Below are 25,102 nucleotides of genomic sequence, written 5' to 3'. Positions count from 1 at the left end.
ACACCCATCTACCTTGGCGTTGGAGCTGCTGATTGGGAAACAGGGAGGACCATAAATCCTCCTAAATTTAGAGCTGACAGCTGCCGTGAGACTTTTTCTGGCTCTTCGGCAGCCATACTAATCCGCCCTCTTCTCGCAGTTATTTACAATTTACATATTTCAAAGATGGGTAGCACTGGGTAGCACGTCCGCCTCACAGTTAGGAGGGTGCGGGTTCGATTCCACTTCCGGCCCTCCCTGTGTGGAGTTTGCATGTTCTCCCCGGGCCCGCGTGGGTTTTCTCCGGGCACTCCGGTTTCCTCCCACATCCCAAAAACATGCTTGGTAGGCCGATTGAAGACTCCTAATTGTCCCTAGGTGTGAGTGCGAGTGCAAATGGTTGTTTGTCTCTGTGTGCCCTGCGATTGGCTGGCAACCGGTTCAGGGTGTCCCCCGCCTACTGCCCGATGACGGCTGGGGTAGGCTCCAGCACTCCCGCGACCCCCGTGGGGACTAAGCGGTTCAGAAAATGGATGGATGGATATTTCAAAGATGTATCATGCTGTTCAGATCCTTCAGTAATTGAACAAATCTCTCAATGACGGGGGCCCAATAGACAACCTACACAATAAGTATCAGATAAATTGAATGCAAAGATACGTTAAAATGAAGCTTGCGGTTTGTTAATCCGCTTCCCAGTCAAGATGTTCTGTGTATGAATCTTGGTTCCTTTGTATAATCTCTTGGTGGGCTTTATCTAGATACAATGGCTCTCTCCCATATTTCCAAAACATGCATGAACAAATGTGATTTTTTTTCCCCCCCCTGACGATTGGCCCTGGGTGTACCCAACCTCACTCTCGAGAATTTAGAAACCACCTTTTGCTTCAAAGCAAGACTTCACTGCTTTCCTAGTCCTCTAATCTGGATTTGAACTAAAACCTTTTGCACATGAAGCTGCACTCTCAACAAATGACAAAACAGACTCATGGGGACTATCCTTTAGCACCATTGTGCTGCTCATCCTACTAATGTATGTTCATTGCAAGTGGGGAATCATTGAAAGGGGTGGGGGGCACCTATGAATAATTTACCAAACAAACCTTTCGGAATTGTTTTGCTTAATCTTATATGGATAATATTATGTTCAATAGTTTTAACATAACCTCTTTAAAAGTGTTCTTACTTTCCATGTTTTCTCCTATATTTTTTTCAGTGACAATTAACTGATGCTGACTTAGATGACGAATTCTTCATGAATTGAGACTTCTTACTCTGGTGTTGGAATTTTTTTTCGATCGTGAAAATATACGTATATCAGTGCACTGTAGTTTATATTCAAGGTACACTTTACCGAAGTGAGAAAAATACTAATAAAGCCTACTTCTTAATTGTTGTAGTCCTAAATCTATGTACAGTTTAAGATCTTAACCCTGCCTCAGATTTAATCAAGGGCAAAAAATCCTGGATTTAGTGTGGGGAAAATATTTCATTCTAAGCCCCAATGGAATGCTACAGGTTTCAGATAACTGAAAATAAAAATACAACATACTATATACTTTGTTTATACATATTAGTATATTGTACTAATAGAGACACTTCATTGTTACAAATACAAAACATTGTCGAGGTGAAGCACTGTTGTAATGTAACATCTCACTGTTGAGGGATGCTTCCAGAAGAGAATTCCTCGAACATTTGTTGCTCAGCTGCCACTGTCAACTCTTAAATCCCACATTCTACCCACAGCTTCTGAAGACAACTGGTCTATTGCGTGCATACAAGCGCGCACCCACACGCACGCACGCACACACACACACACGCACACCCATTATAAAGACAGGAGCATTCCTATTCATCTCACTTCTTTCCTGCAGGCCACAGAGGAATCAGCTGCTGCGGTGTCAAAATGGCAGAGTAAGTCCTCATTTCAACTCTTTCCTTCTTACTTGTTAATCCACAAAACTCACTGGAATCTTCTGTATTTCTCTATGAAGGAAAAAGATGACATTAAGCCGAAGGAATTACCTCAAGGTGAAGTACAATGGTTATTTTGAATCACTTGTGGTTTTATGGAGCGCTGAAAATGATACAAACGACACATCAAAACTTTAAAAAGAAATCAAGAGCCTTTACACCATCTTCTCAGAATTGAACATTATGTTCTCTTTAAAACATGAATCATTCCAATCATCCTTACTATATAGAAGGACTTTGCAATTTGGGGCTTTGACAAGGAAATAAACAAAGACATATATCAGCCTTAGTTATTCACATCTGCAACAATTATCCAAAATTAGCATTCAGATGACAGTCAATTTGTCTTGTCATTTTACAATTTTACATTTTGCAATCCTTTCTTAGTAGGGCATTGTACAGTAAATATATTTCATGAAATTTTGTGATACATAATTTTGTCCAAATGCAATTCTCTGTGGTTCTGAACTGTCAGCTGCTCCTTGTGCTCAGAGCTTGCTGTTGCAGATTGGTCAGACAATGGTGGATGAGGCAGCTAAACAGGCCCAAGAGGAAAAGACCATATATATGGAGGAGAACTGCCCAGTTCTCTCCCTCCCTGGCTGCATGCAGGAGTTGCAGGTAAACTTTACAACCAACAGGTGTCCAATTCACAAACACACAAAACGAGCCCTTACCTATCTACTGTGAACCAAACCACCTTCTGAGGTTCACCTTAACCCTTCCTTATCTTATCCCTGGCTTGTATTGCCATTGTGTTGATAACTATTTGACCTGACTTGGACCAGAACAATCACACGTACGAGCTCACACAGCCAGTGCAAAGAAGACTTCATTTTCTCCTGGTCCATCCATCCATCCATCCATCCATCCATCCATCCATCCATCCATCCATCCATCCATCCATCCATCCATCCATCCATCCATCCATCCATCCATCCATCCATCCATCCATCCAACCAACCAACCAACCAACCAACCAACCAACCAACCAACCATCCGCACTCGCACCTAGGGGCAATTTGGAGTGCTCAATTGGCCTGCTACTAAGCATGTTTTTGGGATGTGGGAGGAAACCGGAGTGCCCGGAAAAAACCCACACGGGCACGGGGAGAACATGCAAACTCCACACAGGGAGGGTCGGAGGTGGAATCGAACCCGCACCCCCCTAACTGTGAAGTGGACGTGCTAACCAGAGAGCCACCGAGCCGCCCAGTCCAAGTTCAAATCACTTTAAATGAATATGTGATGATGGAAAAGTTTAGGGAGCACTGGTATAATTGGACTAAATACTGTACTCTCAGCAGACAGATGCAACCCACCCATTCTTTTCAAATTCATCATTATCTGTATTACACATTGGCAGGAGCTCTGTCGGAAACTTCACAAGCAGATCGATCTGGTAGATGATGAAAGGTACGACATGGATATGAAAGTGAAGAAGTCTGAAAAGGAGGTACGCCTACATATGCATCTTTTGGTTCTCCATCAATAATTACAAAGAATCTGTTGCATTTTTTTTTTAAATTGAAATCTAAAAGTTACATTACCCTTCCCTATCAGATCAACGACCTGAAGTTAATGATTCAAGATTTCAATGGAAAGTTTAGGAAGCCAGCCCTGAAGAAGGTTCGGATGTCAGCTGACGCCATGTTAGCGGCCCTGCTGGGGTCCAAACACAAAGTATCCATGGACCTGAGGGCCAACCTAAAGCAAGTCAAGAAGGAGGCAAGGGATGAGGTTGGTAAATCACATACACGTATCTTCTTTTTCCACCAATCTAATTCATCTACTTCACTCAGACTGTTATATTTTAGAACATATTCACTGATTGCATATGTTTCACTCAGGAGAAACAGACTGGTGACTGGAGAAAGAAAATCGAGGACAAATCCGGGATGGATGGCAGAAAGAAAATGTTTGAGACAGAGGCCTGAACCAGAGAGCTTTTAGAATTCTTTTAGTATTGACATGCATCAGTTAAGTGTTTTATATGTAACCACATTATTCACATTGTTGTGTAGATCACACATTCAAGGAAATATGTCAGGAAAATGATGATCCAAGATGGACAAAAACAACAATTGAGACTAACCTGGTGAAATAAAAGGAAAAAAAATGCAATACTTACTGTTTTGTAGTATCAACTGTTCCATTGGATCACTTTCTCACGCATGAGTCTTAAACAACATTTTATCATGTGTTTTCATGTATTTGGAATTGACACAAGGCAAATTTACATAAATATGGTGAGGCAGTTGCTCATCAGTATGGCCTTGGGGATTAGCGCCAGAGATTCCCGCTGGGGAGGTCAAACAAACAAACAAACAAACAAACAAACAAACAAACAAACAAACAAACAAACAAACAAACAAACAAACAAAATGACCAAATAAATGAATTAACATCATTTCCATTGTTAACAATTATTATTATTGTTATTATCATTATAGGATCCGCCATACCCACGACCCCTGTAGTGACAAGTGGTATGGGGAATGGATGGATGGATTATTATTATTGCCATCACATCGTCAACATTATTACGATGGTAATAATTATTATCAACCTTTTCTTTTTTTGCACCTCAATCGTTAAAGCGATTTTTTACAACACCCATCACGTATAACATTCGGAAACTGCAAGCCAAGTTTTAACATCGACATTGAAACTATAACCCGAGTTTCAAAGCTATATTGTGTGGTGTCATACCATTGTAGTTCCGTCTTTTACCGCTAGAGGGCTGACCATGTACAGTAAATAATGTACTGTGAACTCAAAGCAGCAGTCATTATTTGTAAAAAAAAAACAACACAACACATTGTGCTTCCATGTAGGGATTTTTCCCCTTTTCATGACATTTACTTTGATATAGCAAAATGCAGGTCGCCATGGCAATTTCGTGCTACCACATAAAAAGGTGTCAAAAACTTTTTTCTTTTTGTCACTTACACACACATTCACACCATCACTCACACACACTCACATGTGGAAATCGAACTCTGTACCGCTAAACCATCAGCCACTCCCTCAATAACTTTTCATCATAGCCATGTTTCCGTGAAACGCCAAAAGTCTTAGAAAAAAAAGCGGAGTTTTCGGGGCGATTTTATCTATAAAATGCAAAAATTTCACATCAACCACTGTAGCCATTCCCGGTCGAAAGATCGATTGTCTAATTTGACACGCAGGGAGTTGTGTTTTCCACTAAACAACTAATTTCTGGATGGGACGTTCAAAAACAGATGGCTTGTTAGGACGTTCACCTCTTCTGCCTAATCTTCGATTGCTTTGCGAACAAGTCCATCTGCATCCTCACACACGTCTACCACCCTTGCAAGCTTCCATTCGTGGCGAGGAGCATCTTTTGATTTAAATCTTTTCTAGGCTCTTAAGGTCACTAACCCAGCACTCCTACCTTGGCTTTAACTCATCTGGAAGTGGCTCATCCCAGCTGATGCCTTTCCGACATATTTTCTGAAGGACCTAATGCCTGAGAGTATAGATGGGGCTAAAAACCCCAAAAGGTCATACAGGGAGGCTACAATTGAGAGAATTGCACGTCGTGTCCATGGTTTCTCTTCGAGTATGACCTTGAAGAAGAAAGTGTCCATTTCTACATTCCATCTAACTCCAAGAACTGTCTGAACTGGTAGCTCTTCATGGCTAATCTCTATGTCTTTCACTCCCTTGGCTCTTTCACTCGCAGATTGATTCTAGAACTGCTCGATCATCCATCCATCCATTTTCTGAACCGCTTAGTCCCCACGGGGGTCGCGGGAGTGCTGGAGCCTATCCCAGCCGTCATCGGGCAGTAGGCGGGGGACACCCTGAACCGGTTGCCAGCCAATCGCAGGGCACACAGAGACAAACAACCATTTGCACTCGCACTCACACCTAGGGAGAATTTGGAGTCTTCAATCGGCCTACCAAGCATGTTTTTGGGATGTGGGAGGAAACCGGAGTGCCCGGAGAAAACCCACGCGGGCCCGGGGAGAACATGCAAACTCCACACAGGGAGGGCCGGAGGTGGAATCGAACCCGCACCCTCCTAACTGTGAGGCGGACGTGCTACCCAGTGCGCCACCGAGCCGCCCTGCTCGATCATTGGAGATGAATTTGTGGAGACTGAGTTGTCCTTTCGCACACAGAGCTTGGGCTTCCTTCACCAGTTTAATGGCTGCGTCAACAGATTAAACACTTGTAATGCCATCAACATAAAAGTTCTTTATGATGAATTCAGCGGCCAGGGGCTATTTCTCCTTATTATGCTTCGCAAGATACCATTGTACTGTGTGACTCGAAGAAAGAGTACGTTGGAGACAAAAGACACTTTCCTTCTAGGGCTCTTCTTAGCCACTTTTTATTCCGGAACTATTTACACACCTTCTCGAGGTTTCTTTCTCACTCACATTTGGCACACTTGCGCCCCCTCAATGTCACACACATCACTGCGTCTGAGTACACAAACAAACTAGGCTTCACATTGAAGAAAGAGCAACAACAATGTGTACATATTTATATTAGTTTATACGAACCTATACTTTTTATACTTTCATACTTTTCATATCCATCCATCCATCCATCCATCCATCCATCCATCCATCCATCCATCCATCCATCCATCCATCCATCCATCCATCCATCCATCCATCTTGTCAATCAATCATGTCAATAAATGTGTAAATATCTCCATTAATTTATATAATTTATCATGTCAATCAATGTGTAAATATTCCAATTAAGTTATATAACTAATCATGTCAATCAATGTGTAAATACTCCTTTTAATTTATATAATTTATCATGTCATTCAATGTGTAAATATTCTTATTTATATATGTTTTTAAAAGTGAAGACAATTTGTAAATTTAGTAATGAAACAAAGTCGATGCAAAAGTTGTCTTGCGGGCCACATAAAATGATGTGGCGGGCCGGATCTGGCTCCCGGGCCTTAAGTTTGACACAGGCCTTATGACCGGAAGTATGACGTTTTTACATCGGCTGAAGTGCATTGTGTACTGACTGCCGTAAAACAACCGAAGATATTGCAAATAAAGAACCAACTGTTGGTCCACATCTTGCTCGACGACGGACAAACGCAACAATACCTATCTAACCAAGAAACATCAAACATGACAGCGGCAGTGTTTTTTGGTTGTACCTTCATTGCATTCGGCCCTGCCGTTTCACTGTTCCTGTTTACAATCGCCCAGGAGCCTCTGAGGGTCATCTTTCTCATAGCAGGGTGAGTCGCACCCTTCCCTGTGGGACCTTTAGCGTATACGTGTCGTTGTGAGGACCGCAACGTTAATTTAGTCATGTTTAGATCGATAAACGTGAATCGCTGTGTAGCTAGCATTGTAGCCGAGCGGGCCATTAGCTTTCCCGAACACCTTCGGTAACTGTTCACTTATCTTGAATGAGTTGCTCATCGTATCAAATTGCATATTTCGTTTTTTTTTTAATTATTATTGTTGTTGTGTACACGCATACGCACACAGTAACTCACTTTGACTTGGTGTTTTCTTTGCAATTCATTTTTTACTGCTGCGCTGTACACAAAACCCATTTTACCCATCAGAGCCCAAGTATCACGGTAATAAATTATAATGTTTTACTCTTTCAGTTGTGGTCTACATAATGTGGAACAGCCATGCTTTTGTCTGAATACCTCATTTTGATACGATCACACACTTTTCTACTTGTTCTGAGGTGCGGCTCAGAGCGAGCTGTTTTGGTGCGGTCTCTTTAAATGCAAAGAGTACGGAAGAGGATTAGGGCCAGTCAAGAAAAAAAGGGTGGGCGGGTGATAGTATTCTAACTTTTTTTTCTTCTCAGATTTAGAATTCTGACTTAAAAAGTCAACTTACCATGAGATGTCTCCTTTAAAGTTTTGAGTTCACAGGTTCACAAAATCAGTTGATCTCCATTGAGTAGAGTGAATTGTATTGACAGGGGAAAAATAATTTTGCAGGCACTTGGGACCTGTTTTGAAACTAACTTGTGTTTATTCCCCCCCCCAGGGCGTTTTTCTGGCTTGTGTCTCTCCTGCTGTCCTCTCTGGTTTGGTTCATCTCCGTTCAAATAAGTAATAAGGAGAGTGCGGTCCAGCAGAAAGGCCTCCTCATTTTTGGGGTGGTGCTGTCCGTTCTCCTGCAGGAGACCTTCCGCTTCGCTTACTACAAGCTGCTCAAGTAAGCTCGATCATCTAAAGCCGATTGTTAAAAAAAAAAAAAAATGTAATTTTGGAATTCATGTATATTTCTGGAAAAAAACTACACAACTTCAGATGTTAATCTACATCCATGCCAAACTTCAGATTGTGCTTCTTAGATGTCAGTTCCATGTGTGTTTTCCTTTTTCTTTGGCTTGTCTGTATTTGTTTGTAATGCTACATTCAGACTTAACATGAAATGAGTATAACACTTTAAAAATAGGATAAAACAGTAACCCCTCAGCCAGTCGGGGCAAAGAATTGACTGAATTGGTTAAAAAGTCAATTTTGACGTTCATTCTGGGTGACCAAAGGGTTGTACAGCCACGAAAGCTCGTTCAGCGTTTTCAGGGGTCCTGAAAATAGAGGAGTCGATGTTGGTTCATAATGCCAGGCCATTTGGTCTAAAGATTGAGGTCCAAAGATGTTCACCACATAGAAATAAGTTGGATGTGTGCAACACCACATATGGCCGGCAGAAGGCGCCCTTCCTGTATAGTTGAAATACAAAAGAAAACAAAAGGGGCGTTTAGAATGTGTGGGTAAAGCACCCACGTTGAGCCATGGCTCCAACTGCGCTCTGCAGCCAGGGTTTCCTCAGCAAAGGCTCATTTTCACACCACATATCGCCTTTGAGCCACATACTCTGTTCATAATTATTTACAATGTTTTATGACCTCTGTGCATTTGTGTCTGCAGGAAAGCAAATGAAGGGCTCCTCGCCCTCAGTCAGGAGGAAACGATGCCCATCTCCATACGACAACTGGCTTATGGTACACGTCCCAAATTAGCAAGAATTTTTATTTTAAAGGGGTAACCCTCCTATTGTCCTCAAAGCTAATTAAAAAAAAGCTAATATGCTACAATCATCCTAACCATATTTTGCATTTAAAACTTTGCAAATTTATTTTTTATCCCTTGCATTTAAAAATTCCCTGATTTATTTTTTTAATTCTAATGAACTTAAATTAAACTTAATTGTACAACCACATGTTTGATCAGCTAAAATATTTTGTGATAGACTGCATAGTGTCTATAAATATTTGTAATGTATCACCTGCAAAAAGTGAGGGAACAGTGTACATACAAATTCACCATGTCAGAGGTGTAGTATAGTTCCAGTCTTAGATGCTTCTTCTTGTGATCTGTTTTAGTGTCTGGCCTTGGTTTTGGATTCATGAGTGGCGCGTTTTCTGTGGTGAACATTCTGGCTGATTCGGTTGGTCCAGGAACTATTGGGATCCATGGAGACTCGCAGCACTACTTCCTGTCTTCAGGTACCACTTCATTCTCAAGTGCACGATTGTACTTGAGGGGCCTATATCTTCTGTTATGGTCTGAAAGTGCTCATCTTTGCGGTCAAGGAATCAAATGAAACAGGATTATCTTTTCCATGACAGTTGGAGTAATATTTATTACCGTATTTTCCGCCCTAAAAGGCGCACCTAAAAACCTAAAAATTTCTCAAAAGCCGACAGTGCGCCTTATAGGCCAGTGCGCCTTATATATGGATCAATTGATGAATTTGTTGATCCATACTGGTTGTACACAGTGCTCTGCCAAAATGTTTCAGTACGTTTTAGTACGACTAGTAAATTACAAGGTCGCATCGCTTCCCAACATTACGGCAACTGGAGTCAGGGGGCGTCACCGAATAGCTGTTGTACCCGCGAGGCTATTTCATTTAAAAATAGGCTGCTCTGTTAATGTTTCGAGTAAATCTACGGATCGATATGGAAGGGAAACATAGGTAAGTAGTACCAATGCGTTAGATCGAACTTTAGTCAGTTCCGATCATTTTATAGGAGATCGTTTGAGAAACGCGATTGTTTACACTTTGCTGAGGCTCATGGGAGATTGCGGATGGCTAATGCTATTGCGATAGCTGCTATACGTACCAGGCTATTTCATGTCAAAATAGGCTGCTCTGTTAATGTTTCGAGTAAATCTACGGATCGATATGGAAGGGAAACATAGGTAAGTAGTACCAATGCGTTAGATCGAACTTTAGTCAGTTCTGATCATTTTATAGGAGATCGTTTGAGAAACGCGATTGTTTACACTTTGCTGAGGCTCATGGGAGATTGCGAGCTGAGGCTCGTGAGACTTTGCGGATGGCTAATGCTATTGCGATAGCTGCTATACGTACCAGGCTATTTCATGTCAAAATAGGCTGCTCTGTTAATGTTTCGAGTAAATCTACGGATCGATATGGAAGGGAAACATAGATAAGTAGTACCAATGCGTTAGATCGAACTTTAGTCAGTTCTGATCATTTTATAGGAGATCGTTTGAGAAACGCGATTGTTTACACTTTGCTGAGGCTCATGGGAGCTTGCGAGCTGAGGCTCGTGAGACTTTGCGGATGGCTAATGCTATTGCGATAGCTGCTATACGTACCAGGCTATTTCGTGTCAAAATAGGCTGCTCTGTTAATGTTTCGAGTAAATCTACGGATCGATATGGAAGGGAAACATAGGTAAGTAGTACCAATGCGTTAGATCGAACTTTAGTCAGTTCCGCTCATTTTATAGGAGATCGTTTGAGAAACGCGATTGTTTACACTTTGCTGAGGCTCATGGGAGATTGCGAGCTGAGGCTCGTGAGACTTTGCGGATGGCTAATGCTATTGCGATAGCTGCTATACGTACCAGGCTATTTCATGTCAAAATAGGCTGCTCTGTTAATGTTTCGAGTAAATCTACGGATCGATATGGAAGGGAAACATAGGTAAGTAGTACCAATGCGTTAGATCGAACTTTAGTCAGTTCTGATCATTTTATAGGAGATCGTTTGAGAAACGCGATTGTTTACAGAGGGCTCGTTGGTTATTGGCTAGTGGATGCATACCGCAACCCTAGTCAACCTCAGTTTGATGCAGTATAGCTTCTATTTTATGCGCCTTATAATCCGGTGCGCCTTATATATGGACAAAGTTTTAAAATGGGCCGTTCATTGAAGGTGCGCCTTATAACCCGGTGCGCCTTTTAGGGCGGAAAATACGGTACTTAAATAATGGTTGCCATAAGCAGTCCGTCCGTTCATCCGAGAGTCAGCTTTAAGAAGAAAGCTCGGACTTCCCCGCCCCCAGTCAATTTGTCCTGCTTTTCCGGGAGACATGGTCTCTTCAGTGTGTCCTGGGTGGTCCATGTGGTATCCTCCCAGTGGGACGCGTCTGGAAGACCTCTCCAGGAGGCATCCTAACCAGACGGTTGAGACACGTCATCTGGCTCTGATCCATGTTGAAGATGTGGAAGAGCAATATTGAATTGAATATTGGCATTATTCAGGTTTTCTGTGAAAAACCCAAAATTTGCCTTTGTTCGGGTTTTTAAATCTGGACTGAGACCACCGCGTTACCCCTTTTCCAACCCAAATATTGTTTCATGTAAACCTAGTCAGTCTTGTGGTGCCACTGATTGCAGTGCAATATCCCCCTTTTTCTTGCACTCTTGTCTTTATCCCTCTTCCATGTGGCCAGTTTTTGATCCAAACATAGTGCTCCCTTTTCTTGCAGATCTTGTCATATTTTGACAAACCCCATTTTAAAAGATTAGCCCATCTCAATCTGCCTTAAAACATAACTGCTTTCTCTTTAGCCATATCTTGTAATTTAAGACATAGGGCTGAATGCAAAATACATAAAACAAGGTGCGGGGCTGGACGACTTTAGTTAGTGGGGTCCCTTGACATATTTTTGCCTAGGGCCCCATAGAGGGCTGAATCTGGATGTATGGCAGACTGAGGTAAAGTTTATGGTAAACTATGAATGATGTGGAGCAAGTGAAATGCATGCAAATAATGTTCCACTCTACTGAAACTTTTCCTTCTATTTTTTCCCATCCTAGCATTCATGACGATGGCCATTATCCTCCTCCACATGTTCTGGGGCGTGGTCTTCTTTGATTCCTGTGAGAAACAGCAATGGTGGGCGGTTGCTGCTGTTGTCATCAGCCACCTGGTCGTTTCCTGTCTGGTGAGTGTTTGCGAAGTGAAAGTGGGGTTGGGGGGCTCGTTTTGGGAAGGCAGAAGCTTGCATATGATGTGGCTGCGTTGCTATCAGCAGTGTTGGGAAAGTTCAATTTCTACACAAACGAGTTCAAAGTTCAGCTCCCAAATTTTAAAATGAACTTAGTCATTTTTTTTTTATTACTCCTCTTACCTAATGAAGTTGCATGCTACCCCATACCACTGACTTGAATGTATCTACCTCTCCTTCAACAGACCTTCCAGAACCCGGAGTATGTTGCCAGCCTGATTCCCACCTACATTATCTTGTTCCTAATGGGCACGTGGGCCTTTTACTCTGCCGGCGGGTCCCTCAGGAACCTCAAACTTTGCCTGACCTGCAAAGATAAAGATTTCCTGCTTTCCAACCACCGGGCCAGATAACGCACCACTCCAGGGAGCTTGCAAGAGTCTCCATCCAAAATCCCACACTCACATGCACGCTGAACACCATAAGAGAGCGGTGGTTCTCTGTTAATCTGAATTTTGAATTTGAACCTAAGGGTACTTTTTAGTTTAAAAAAGAAGTTTACATGGAGCCATGCATTTCGATTAGAATTCAAATGATCACAAATGCTCCACATGAACGACTCAACCGGAATAAAAAGGCAGAATTCATGTGACATTTATATCAATCTCCACATGTTACACGGCTGTAACACATCTTGATTTAATTAACATAGTGGACAATGTAAAGGACAGATTGGAATAGATCACCTCATATGTAAAACGGTTGGCCAGAGATCCGAAGTCAGAATCATTTCAGTTGGAATTACAAAAAAATGTGTAAACCTGACTCATGACTTACTATTTGCAGAGGGAAAATAATGGTAACACTTTATAATAATGTCCACTTGTAAAGTACACTTCATAAACAATGAACTAATGATGAACATAACATTTACAAATGTTTGTAAATGAGTAAGATATTGTCTGTTAATAATATATAAGTTGTTAATAATTAGTAAACCAATCAACAATCAATCTTACTCATTTACAAACATTTGTAAATGTTACATTCATCATTAATTAATTGTTTATGAAGTTTTATCAATGCTTCACAAGTATACTTTACAAATATTTTACAAATGATTCATGATTAGTGCTGTTAATACTTTATAAGCTGACATTATTATAAAGTGTTACCAAAATAATATTTTAAGAAAATATACTCTTTTACTGAATAGAGCCCATACTTTTAATTTGTTGAAATGTTACAGGAAGTCTCTGTTGATTTTCATAAGCTTCGCTCCAAGATTACAAGCATGTAGTCATATTGTCATAAGTTTGAACACTCAGGAAGGTTTTCGTTTTAGTAATGGGTCATGTTTTTCAAAGGATTATGATTAATTAAAAACATAATATGTAATCGACATCATTACCCTGAGTAAATGTTTGACAACATACGTAAAGCAATGGACTTTATGAGATGAATGTTGTATATTTCTGGGTCGTTCAAACTGATTTGATGTCATGTTCAATTGACATGATTTATTCAACAGCTCGCTTCAAACACTTTGAGATCAGTAAGAACAAAGTTTGATGCGAAAGCTTTGTAAATTTCTGAATGTTGTGTTTCTTTGTTGCCTTTATTATAAGTTGCATTTGTTGATAAGCACTGCATTGTCTTATATTTTAGTAATTTAGGGTGAGTATAATTATGCCGGAATCTTTTGTTTTTTTTCATCGCTATGCAAGTTCTGCTTAATCTTTCTGGACCAGATGTTTAGATATGTGTGCCAATCTTTGTTTTGTTAAGAAAGGAAAACAAAGCAAAATTCACATACAAGTCTGAATGGTTCACAACGGTAATTGTATTAGAACCGGTAAGATGCAGGAGAGAAGTGTCATTTGTTTGCACTGGAATTGTCTCAAATAAATTTGTTGTATTCCATTTTGAAATGTTGCATGGTTTTAACTCATTTTAGTTTGTGTCTGTTTTAATATTGTAGAAAAGACAAGTGCTTTACTGTAACTATATTTTTTATTATATTTAAATTTGGGTCCTAAGCTTGTGTACTGTATAGGTTGCAAGATTTTGTGATATGTATATTTAATCTCAGATTCACACTTGGGAGCATTCGCCGTACATTAATGTTCCATTGAACATAGTCTGGCACGCATTATTTGCTTTTACATTGATTCCTATGGGAAATGTTGCTTCTACTTAGAACTGTTTCAACTTACAAACACGATCGCGGAACATATAACGTTCATAAGAGGTACCACTGTACAATATAATGTAATGTCATACCATATCATATATCATGTCATATGTCATACAACGGTACTTAATATCGACTGCAATACGTATTGATCAGTGTAATGTATTACGATGTGAATCATTCACAGTGATTGAAGCATTTGCAGAAGATACGAGTGCATCATGCCTAATTTATTGGTGACGTTTGCCCTGTGTGGAGTTTGCATGTTCTCCCTGTGCCTACCTGAGTTTTCTCTGGGCACTCCAGTTTCCTCCCACATCCCAAAACATGCATGTTAGGCCGATTGAGCACTCCAGATTGTCCAAAGTGTGTGTGTGTGTGTGTGTGTGTGTGTGTGTGTGTGTGTGTGTGTGTGTGTGTGTGTGTGTGTGTGTGTGTGTGTGTGTGTGTGTGTGTGTGTGTGTGTGTGTGTGTGTGTGTGTGTGTGTGTGTGTGTGTGTGTGTGTGTGTGTGTGTGTGCGCGCGTGCGCGCGTGCGCGCGTGCATGAATGGTTGTTCGTCTCTGTGTACCCTGTGATTGGCTGGCTACCGGTTCAGGGTGTCCCTTGCCTGCTGCACAATGACTGCTGGGATAGGCTCCAGCACGCCCATGACCCCCGTGGTGACAAGCGATATAGAAAATGGATGGATGGATAGAATCAGTTGCATCAAATCAATAAAAACCTTAGTCACACAGTGACTTAAAAAAGGTATTGTTCTATTTCCTTCATAAAATGTTTCAGTACTATTATTCCAGATGATGGCCAAGTTACTGGAAGTGACAGCAGTAGAGGACGATACATCAAATCATGCTGATTCTAATATTGAAATTGATAATCCTATTGACATCACAAATCTTTTTCCACAGCTCAGTCTCAACAGTGCGTGTGTCCAGGTTGCTGTTAGGATTCGGACATCACCAGTAAGTTGAAATATAATATATTCATCAACTGCTTTGGTCACCACCTCCGTTCATATCAACCATTGCTTCCTTTTCAGAACAAGCAGCATTGGGATACAAGGGACATCTATAAAGAGTCTGAATCATAAAAAGTTCTGTGCAAGAAAAAATGCCTAGCTGTGAGAGAAAATCTCAATATGGCAAAAGATACAGGTATAGTATCTTTTCCTCCCACATCCTGATTGAGCACCACACACACACACACACACACACACACATGCACACGCACACACTAAGCTGTGTGATACAAAGCCCATTGGGGTCTCTGAGTGCCCCTCTATTTGAGAAGCTCTGGCTTAAATGAAGACTGTCTATAAGTGTGAATGTAGGATGTGACTGGTTTGTCTCTACATACCATACAACACCTCCAGCTCACCCACGACTCTAAAAAGCACATGTTCTATAGAAAATGGATGGAATTATTCATTCAATTTATTATCACTCTTGATATTGTCAGTTATATTGACATTTGCTCAGCCTCTCCACGGAGAGGTGTTTGGATAATGTCACTTGCTTAACCCCACCCATCCATGCATATTTTATGCTAATGAGAAGGTGCACCAGTTCTTCAGGTGCACGCCGAGCGCCTCGAGGATGAGCCGGATGGAGCAGAGTAGGCAGCAGCGGGAGTCCAGCTGGGGGGTTTTCACCAGGTGATGCTGTCTAAAGCTGACTGACTGAGGATCTGCAAAACACAAATGGATCCCCACTTAGGATTTGGCTGGAGAAGGCTCTTGCACTTTTTATTTTTATATTTTATCTTAATTTATGAAGGTGAGTCATGTTGATAAATGTCACACGTGCTGTCACTATAACAAAGAAAAAAATAGGTGATGAATTTGTTTTTATATCTTATATTTGTTAAAAATATTAATGAATCTCTTGATTTCAGTGCATTGGTCAAGGAATGCTGTCGACGGGGAGAATTCAGATGAATTTTATAAGTAAGTTGTTGAAAAACAATTTACATTCTGCGGTCATTTGCATGGTTTTAGATTAAAAAAATGAATGACTCTGTTGGTTAATGGATGAACACTTTATCATACTCATAGTAGATGTCTGCAATTCAAGTCTTGAACTTAGAGTTTTTTAATGCTAAACTGTTAAATCGCCTTGTTCTTTTTCTTTTCATTCATTCATTCATTCATTCATTCATTCATTCATTCATTCATTCATTCATTCATTCATTCATTCCATCATTCCTTCGTTCGTTCGTTCGTTCATTCATTTGTTCATTCATTCATCTGTTCATGTGTGTGTGACAATCATTGGGTCTTTACCTTTTTCATTCATTCATTCCAGAGGCATTGCACAATATTCACTTTGCTTCTTGAAAGGTACGGTAGATTTAAAGAGGCGGAAGTTGATTTTTCTCTTGGTTGACAGTTTGGTTTTCTGGTAGTTTGGCTGCGAGGGGGCTCATGAGGGAAAGCAGCAGCAGGAACAAACCTGTCCTTGTTCTTTCTCCTAACAGCAACAGCACCAGGATAAAGCAGCAGAAATGGGACACCACTTCCCAGGGAAAGCAGGTAGGCAGCAACATTCACCATCCTTGCTGATTGAGTTGCTGGGATCAGTCCTAAATCTTGACTCCTCACACCAAAACATGAGTCAGTGAGAAGACTAGCAATTTTCTTGGCAGCCTCATTTCAATGTATTGTCCTTTTTTGTAAAATGTTCAGTTCATGTACTTTATTCTATTTAATAAATATACAAGAGACTCCATCAGCTCAGTTTTGTAAATAAACATGAGGATATTGTTCTTATGATAAAATCCAGGAGTTCAGTTATTACACATAAATAAATCACCCCAAACACTGGTCTTTAGTTCAGTTACACTGAAAAATGTACAGAAAATACATTAAAAGGAACAAAAATGTATTTTAAATGGTCAAAAAAAGCCAATGTTTTTTTTTTTGTAGGAACAAACAGACGCGAGAAATTCCTAGTAGGAATATACAAAAGTTGTCTCACTATTATCTATCAGCGCTTCCATCAGCCCCAATGTGGTTGGTTGTTCCTGTTCCTGTCAGAAAGGCGTGAGAATGGGGTCCAAACTACATACGTGATAAAAAGGAACAAAAACATTAGTAGCACAGGTTGCAGGTCACAGGCTGAGTTGGGTTATATTAGAACAACAAAACCTTTGTCATTTTGCGTCACATCGGTTGTTTAATCTCTGACATCTGGGTTAGTTGAACTGCGGCCAGTTTGGTTCAATACTCAGTTTCTGTTACTGACCTTTTGATGAATAATTAATCATACAGCGAACCCCTGTGCCCCCCCAATACTCCCCTTTGCCATCTGCTTTGTTCCTGCTGTTTGAGATGAAAGCCTTGGCTCGAGAGCTCAGGTATCCCTGGAGCCTCTAGTCTAGAAGCATCTTTTTTTTTTTTTTTTTGCTGAAGAGGGTTCATTTTTTGTGACTTAACATTTACATTAAAGTCAGTGCTGACGTTTATTTTTGTTTCCAGTAAACCATATTCTGAATTTAAGTCATTGGCAGTGAAATTCGGCACATGCTAATGTCGCATCAATGAAGACTTTCAGTCCCACTTCTAGCAAATGTCTTATAGTCGTTTAGTCTTTTAGTTGTTAAAGATTACATGAAAGAAACATTCCCAAATCGTTTGTTATATTATATGAAATATGACCCAACAACAAGTCACTGTAACATGAATAAACTGAGTCTTATTTTGGAGTGATACTGGTCTGCTTGCTCAGCATTCCCAAAATACCTTTGTGCAAAGCACCAACCCCTCAAATTCATCACTTTAACATTTACAATACTTGCCCACATGTGTAACTCAGCAAAAACCAAATCTATGCGAACTGCCCAAATGTCAGCTCTTTTAACTACACTACAAATGGGCCCCTGATAAAGAACTATGGACAGGTAGACACTATGCTTAGTAGAAATATTGTCATTCCACATACAAAAAACTTTGCTTGCCATAGATTGATTTAGTAAAGAAAAAAAAATCCTCACTTAGGCCAGGGGTGTCAAACTCATTTTTTTCGCGGGCCGCATTGTAGCTTCTTTCAGAGGGCCATTATGACTGTCAACCCAAATAAATGTATGAGCACCTCGTAATATATAAAAGCTACAAAACAAACCGACAAATAACTCGTTTTCAAATCAGACGAGTAAAAACTGGTCAAATATTTAAAAAAAAGATATTATTAAAACTGAAGACAATTTGCAATTCTAGTAATGACACACGGATTTGATGCACAATTTGTCTTCGCGAGCCACATAAAATGATGTGGCGGGCCGTATCTGCCCCCCGGGCCTTGAGTTTGACACCTGTGACTTAGACTATTCCATTCTTCTAGTCTTTGCAACGATATTTAAATGTTCTTGCATATTATAGCCGGTATCCTTTTTTTCATTTATTGTGGTTGGCCGGTTATGTTTGTTGAACAAAAGACCAATAGAGTGTCAATTTTCTTTCTTTTAGGAATTTCACTCAACAGATATGCCATTAGTTCCCAACACATCATCCTCCATGGAATCGTTGGCCAGTCAAAACAACACGACCATGACCTCCAGTAATTTATCAATCATGTCCCAAAAGAAATTGGACTTGAACGTTACCAAATTTTCAACAATTGTACCAGACGGTGAATTACCGCCAGGAACAGAACAATCCAAGCAACTACATGTAACCACAGTATCACTCAACCAATCACCAATTAGAACAACAGCATCCAGCATGGAGCCCACCACCAAAGCACGATCCAAACAATCCTTAACCACCTCAGCGATGTCTAAGCCATCGCCAACGCAGACAGTGCTCAGCAGCCAATCACCGACCACTGTAGCCTCAGCCGGCCAATCAGGCAGCACGACACCATCCTTACACGCAACACGAGCCAGCAAGTCCTCAGTTACCTCAATTAATCAAGCAGTGATACCAGCACGTCAGTCATCCTCCAGCCAATCAACAGCAAAACCTTTCACAGTCAACCAATCCGTAGATTCTCAATCTACTCATCAAACAGCCAACTATTCCAGAAATAGCTCACAAACACCAGACAAATTGACCACCTATCACTACCCAACACCTTCTGACTCAACTCTGATTGACCCATCTATCCAAGTATCAACTAAGACAACAGGAAACCCTGCAAACAGAATCTTCTCTCATGATGAACGTCCAATTAATGCTTCAGTTTTCACCAGGAGGGCAAAAGAAGCTCTGAGGTTTCATATGATTTCAGGTAATTTTATAAATCCAAGAATGAATATATGAAGTTGGTGTCAGACATCTGAGCTTTTCTCTGTGGAGTTTGCTATTGTGGGTTTCCTCCTGGTACCCTGACACTCACTGTCCAAATCATGTTTGATACGTTCATTAAGACTAAATTGTGTGGTGTAAAAATTTGGTTGTCTTTTCAATCCAACCCCAGTGTTTGAATGTTACGCACAGACTCTAGTTAGCTCTCTTGTACCCTCAGTTGTCAAACAAAAAAGGAGCCTTACTAATTTCCCCCTCCGTTTGATACCTTCACTTGTGTTTGATGTGGATGAGTGGACACACATGCTGTGAACCCACCGAGCAGATGGTGTAACAGGCCAAATGAGCAGCTATTGTTTGGTGTTTGGTGATGTGAACAAAAACTGGCAATTTGTTAGGGCTCCACTGCTCCAGAGGGCAGATGGGTACTTTTGAATTGGATAAATTTGTAGCTTGGCTATCAACTTTGGCAGAAATAGGCTGCACCTTGGAATTATTGTTATCTGGGTGTTGCTGTGTGAAGTAGGTTGACTATGGTGCGGCAGCTTCTTCCCACATTCCAAAAATCATGTTAGGATAATTGAAGATAGGTGTGAATGGCTGTTTTTCTTCAGTGTATATGTGCCTTGCGATTGCTTGTCGACCGGCTCAGGGTGTACCCCAAAGGAAGAAAATTAAAGGATGGGTAATCTATAACTGGCAAACAGTTCAGGGTGTCACCCGCCTCCTGCCCGAAGTCAGCTTGGATAGGCTCCAACGACCCTCAGGAGGATAAGCGCTTCGGACAATGGATGGATGGATGATTTATGTGTAAAAAGCTACCGTATTTTCCGGACTATAAGGCGCACCTAAAAACCTAAAATTTTCTCAAAAGCCGACAGTACGCCTTATATATGGACCAAATTCCTAAATTTGAACTGGCCCGAAGCATTGTGTCATGAAATCAATCATAAGTGGCCTGCTTAAGACTATGAATCATGAATCAAAAAGACTATGGATCATTATTTTGTGATTATAAAGTAATTTGTTGCGTCTGAAGTTGAAATAAAAAAGATAAAATGGAGAATGATTTGGATTAAAAATCTGACATGATGCATTAATGGTGCGCTTTATAGTCCGGTGCGCCTTATATAAAGACAACGTTTTAAAATGGGCCATTCATTACAGGTGCGCCTGATAGTCCGGTGTGCCTTATAGTCCGGAAAATATGGTATTTAAAAAAATTCCAATATGATTGAAAAAAAGCATTGCCATCTGTCATACCACTTATCCTCATCAGGAGGGCCGCCAGTAAGTTTGAGCCGATCCCAGCAAAATGTGGTATACTCCCTCAACTGGTTGCCAAAAATGACGGTGCATAACAAGCAGTGCTACTGTGTATCCAAAAAGCATGAATTTATGGATTGTTCCTGAGTGTACTATAACTATATTTTTTGTCTTTTTGTAGAGTCATGTTCCTTCCGATGCTTGAATGGTGGTTGGTGCACTCAGTCCAAGTCATGTGACTGCAGCCTTTTTCAGGCCACTGGACATAGATGTCAGACAGGTATAACTTATTTTAAAAAATCCAGTCAATCAGTGACTAAGGGGGACTATTTCATAGGATAATATTCAGGCAAGCGGGTGATCTTACACCTTTACTCAGATACCACTGTGTGCGTATTCTAAGTCCGAAATGTCGCTTGCCAGCAACAATAGGTTGGGGATGAGGGGGGTCGTACCCCCAGGTGATGCAATGTATTATTTAGAATTACTAATTTGGCAGTTAATGTAATTAACATCCAAAGCCCCCTTAAAATAGGCCTAATGATGTCATGGCATTGGGCATGAACATGTTATTTTATCACTCTTCCTTTTCTTTTGCCTAAACTTGCGAATTCAGTCTTGATTTGGTTATTTCTACCTTCCTGGTTCATGTGCTCAGTTCCAAATCCTGGCCTGGAGAGGGAGATGACATGCAGGACTTGGGGTCAATACAACTTTGAGACCTTTGACGGCCTTTACTATTACTTCCCTGGCCGATGCTCGTATACACTACTGAAAGATTGTGAGGAAACTGCTCAGGCCAGCATTGTTGTCCAGGTGAGTTGTATCCCCTTTTTTAATGTTTCTAAATTTGAGGATAAATAATACTGACGAAAGCAATAAAAGTGGAAATGTTGGTCTTTATGTGGCTATTGTCAGTTGTTTCGAATTTAGCCTTGTGTGACTTTCAAAGTATTTATTTCATGAGAAATGTCATTGATTTTTCAATTTGACAAAGATCAGGGGTGTCAGACTTTTGAGGTTCCATTCTGCATACAGACAAACAGGCCCTATACTGTAAATACAGTAATAACACCATGATAAATCTGTAGCTGAAAACAGACGACAAAAATCAGTCCAAAAGTAAATCGAATGCTAAATGTCATGTTTCCAAAAGGACATGTTTTAATGTTGCAAAGCGTCATTCTGTTTGCAGGTGCACAATGATGCAGGCTGTGGCGCCGAGCCTTACAGCTGCCAGCGCTCAGTCAGCCTCTTCCTTCCATGGGAAGGTGAGATCCAGTTGCACGCCACTGACGTGACATTCAAAGGTCAAAGGTGAGTGGAAACAAGATAAAAACATTATTGTCAAGTATTTTTTGAGATTCTTTCATATAAATCATGATGAAATATTATCGATTAAAGCAGCAGTCCATTCGTCACATGATTTGATTTGTCACATTTAACAAGAATGAAGTATTACTTGTTTTTTTTTTCAAAGCACTAGCTAAATTATATTTGAATATTATGGATAAAGAAAAAAAACTGTGTACAAAAAATAATGTCAGTATTTTTATTTTTTATTCTTCTATTTTACAATAAAAAAAATCCAGCTTGCAGCTTCCCCATCACATCCATAACCTGCACCTGGAGCAGATTTCCCAGTACGTGTTAGTGAAACAAACGCAAGGCTTCACACTAGCCTGGGAGGGACACAGCGGCTCAGTCTACATTAAACTCAGCCCAGAATTTGTAGGCAGAACCTGTGGCCTGTGTGGGAACTTCAATGCCGATGTACAGGACGACCTCAGGACCAGCTATGGTAAGATCACTTTGCTTGCGAGCAGTCAAAATCTGTTTCATTCATTGTCGATCATATGTGGTTTATTTGTGGTTTTGAATTTAGAAGTAACCAAACATTTTTTGATTACTACCGTATTGGCCCGAATATAAGACGACCCTGATTATAAGACGACCCCCTCTTTTTCAAGACTCAAGTTTGGAAAAAGACTTTTTGAACACCAAATTAAGTTTTTATACAGAAAATAATTACAGTCCATCTGAAACAAATGATTATAACAATATATTCGAGAGAAAAAGCATGTTATTTTGCCTCATTCAAATCATGCAAAAACTGTCTATCACATCTTAATATCTGAACATTTAAATATGTAAACTAAAGTGCAATCACGTTTGTAAATGAATGGCTTCTGGTTTTTGAAATGTAAATAAACCAATCTACTGTGATAAAACAACACAATTGCAATAACTGCATTAACCATCAAAGTGAAGTCTAACTGTAACTGTAGTCTTGAAACAAATCTGAATAAGGAAAACCATTGCAATAAAATAATGCAAATTGGTTTAAACTTGAGAGTAGCTAAGATCTGTCCTGTCAGAACATTACTCCTCACAAACATCCTCTGCCTCGCTGTGCTTAGTGTCTTTGTCCTGTTATCTCTTCTCTTATTTCCTTCTCTTTTCTTTCTTACCGCTATTTTTTAAATTTTCTTCTTCGTGCTACCGCTATTTTTATTTTTATTCTTCGTGACAGGGGTTCGCTTTGGCCTGGGGAGTTAAGTTCAGCATTCACTTTAAAGAAATCTGGCGCCATCTAGCGTTGTGAATGGGTATATTGTCTAGACCTCGAATGTAAGACGACCCCCACTTTTTCAGTCTTATTTCAATGCAAAAAACACCGTCTTATATTCGGGCCAATACGGTAGTTAATAATACAAAGTCCACGTAGATACGTATATCAATCACACTTGAGCATTTGCAAAGCATGCTTTAACAAACAATGACATATTGCAAAGATTTTCTGCAGTAATTGTACTCAACTGGTTTGCCCTAACCAAGCCTTGCTGCATGAACCGATCAAGCCTTCAAGGATGAGAAAGACGAAACGTCTCCTAAGAATGCGCTCCACTTGAGATTGATTCAATGCCCCGAGATACCAAGAAATCATATTCAATACATGTATTGCTTAAAAATGATGACAAGCAAATGTGTACAACTTTACTTGCAGGTGTCCTTACTCATGAAATAGAAATGTTTGGAAACAGCTGGGCGGAGACGGAACCACTTCAGGCTTCGTGTCCCATGGTGCCCTTGAGTTTTCCCTCACCTTGTACAGCAGTTGATGTGCATATCTTGCTGGTAAGCTTGAGTATCTAATTAAAGGGAAAAATACAAGTAAAAGAAAGAAGATATATCTTGGGAAAAATGTGTTGTATTAAACTGTGCTCCCAAACAATTGTGAAATGCAATTGACTTTCATCCACTGTGATGAAAAAAATTGTTAACATGCTTATGAAGATGGAGCTAGTGAGATAATAAATATCAGACACTGATTGTGAAGTAACTTGAAGTGAAACGAGATTTTATGGACGCAGCAAAAAGATCATAGATTTTTTTTTTTGCCTGTATTAATCTTTGAAATTACAAAACAGCCCAAAAATTCATACTTTCATTTTGTTGAATTTATGTTTTCTTTCAAGGATTTATTGTGATTTAAAAATATAACAATTTTGTTTGAGCTAACCTTATTATTGTAAACTAATTTTTATTCAGCCTCTTCGCCTTCACATGCAATTTCTACAGAAACTGCAAATTATAGTATCTAGTTATAGGATTGTTGTTAAAAATGTAATTCCTTTTATTGTTCTTTCCATCAGAAAGTGGAGGAAATATGCTTAATGCTGCTAGATCCACCATTTCAAAGCTGCCACGACTTTGTCAGCCCTTTGTCCTACATGGCCAGCTGCTTCAACGACATCTGCTCGTAAGAAAGAAAAAAATTAGCATGTTGCACTTGTCATTTTAAGATTTTCTCTAACCTGATTGTGATTGTGTGGAATATTGTCTAACTCAGGGGTGCTAATTACGTCTGGCCGCACATACACAAAGCCAAAGCTAACAAACTAATCAACGCATTACGCATTAACGCACAGATTGTAAGCACTGGCTTTTTTCTTTTAAACTAAAGAAAGTTTATGACCATCATTGCTGGACCAAGTAAGAAGCTAAAAACGTGTCACTCTCATACAGATGGGAGTTGCACTTTTTTTTCACAATGTCATTTATGTCAGTTATGCGTCCTCAAACATCAAACAACTAAAATCGGGTAATTATTATTATTTTTTTTGTAGTGTAATCTTTTTGTAGTGGGTAGACCTTTGTGACTTGATAGTTTTAAAAGTAGCTTGCGAGCTGAAAAAGTGTGAGCACCCCTGGTCTAACTTCAAAGATTCACTCAATCTCATGTAAA

General features: G+C 40.1%; 3 protein-coding genes across 3 annotated transcripts in view; all 3 read left to right on the top strand.

The window, feature by feature from the left end:
* Window positions 1-1,772: 1,772 nt before the first annotated feature.
* LOC119120973 (troponin I, fast skeletal muscle-like) lies at window positions 1,773-4,082 on the top strand. The gene is made up of 6 exons (XM_037248271.1): window positions 1,773-1,896; window positions 1,977-2,013; window positions 2,449-2,577; window positions 3,323-3,412; window positions 3,520-3,696; window positions 3,807-4,082. Exons 1-6 carry the CDS (start codon window positions 1,889-1,891, stop codon window positions 3,891-3,893), a joined length of 528 nt encoding a protein of 175 aa, XP_037104166.1. The 5' UTR covers window positions 1,773-1,888; the 3' UTR covers window positions 3,894-4,082.
* A 2,835-nt stretch (window positions 4,083-6,917) lies between these two features.
* Window positions 6,918-14,087, top strand: aph1b (APH1B gamma secretase subunit). Its single transcript, XM_037247747.1, has 6 exons — window positions 6,918-7,204; window positions 7,983-8,153; window positions 8,873-8,946; window positions 9,328-9,450; window positions 12,022-12,149; window positions 12,398-14,087. Exons 1-6 carry the CDS (start codon window positions 7,092-7,094, stop codon window positions 12,563-12,565), a joined length of 777 nt encoding a protein of 258 aa, XP_037103642.1. The 5' UTR covers window positions 6,918-7,091; the 3' UTR covers window positions 12,566-14,087.
* A 1,831-nt stretch (window positions 14,088-15,918) lies between these two features.
* otog (otogelin) overlaps window positions 15,919-25,102 on the top strand; it is a 46,420-nt gene continuing 37,236 nt past the window's right edge. The window contains exons 1-10 of the mRNA XM_037248059.1: window positions 15,919-16,120; window positions 16,239-16,290; window positions 16,821-16,875; window positions 18,808-19,570; window positions 21,035-21,133; window positions 21,512-21,669; window positions 22,049-22,170; window positions 22,446-22,654; window positions 23,861-23,991; window positions 24,510-24,616. Of these exons, the coding sequence (XP_037103954.1) occupies window positions 16,045-16,120; window positions 16,239-16,290; window positions 16,821-16,875; window positions 18,808-19,570; window positions 21,035-21,133; window positions 21,512-21,669; window positions 22,049-22,170; window positions 22,446-22,654; window positions 23,861-23,991; window positions 24,510-24,616 (1,772 nt within the window). The 5' untranslated portion in view covers window positions 15,919-16,044. The remainder of the gene's footprint in view (window positions 16,121-16,238; window positions 16,291-16,820; window positions 16,876-18,807; window positions 19,571-21,034; window positions 21,134-21,511; window positions 21,670-22,048; window positions 22,171-22,445; window positions 22,655-23,860; window positions 23,992-24,509; window positions 24,617-25,102) is intronic.

This window comes from Syngnathus acus, chromosome 3 (assembly GCF_901709675.1).
Source record: "Syngnathus acus chromosome 3, fSynAcu1.2, whole genome shotgun sequence".
Classification (NCBI taxonomy): Eukaryota; Metazoa; Chordata; class Actinopteri; order Syngnathiformes; family Syngnathidae; genus Syngnathus; species Syngnathus acus.
The sequence above is the reverse complement of the archived record's forward strand: the minus strand, read 5'-3'. Positions and strand labels throughout refer to the sequence as shown.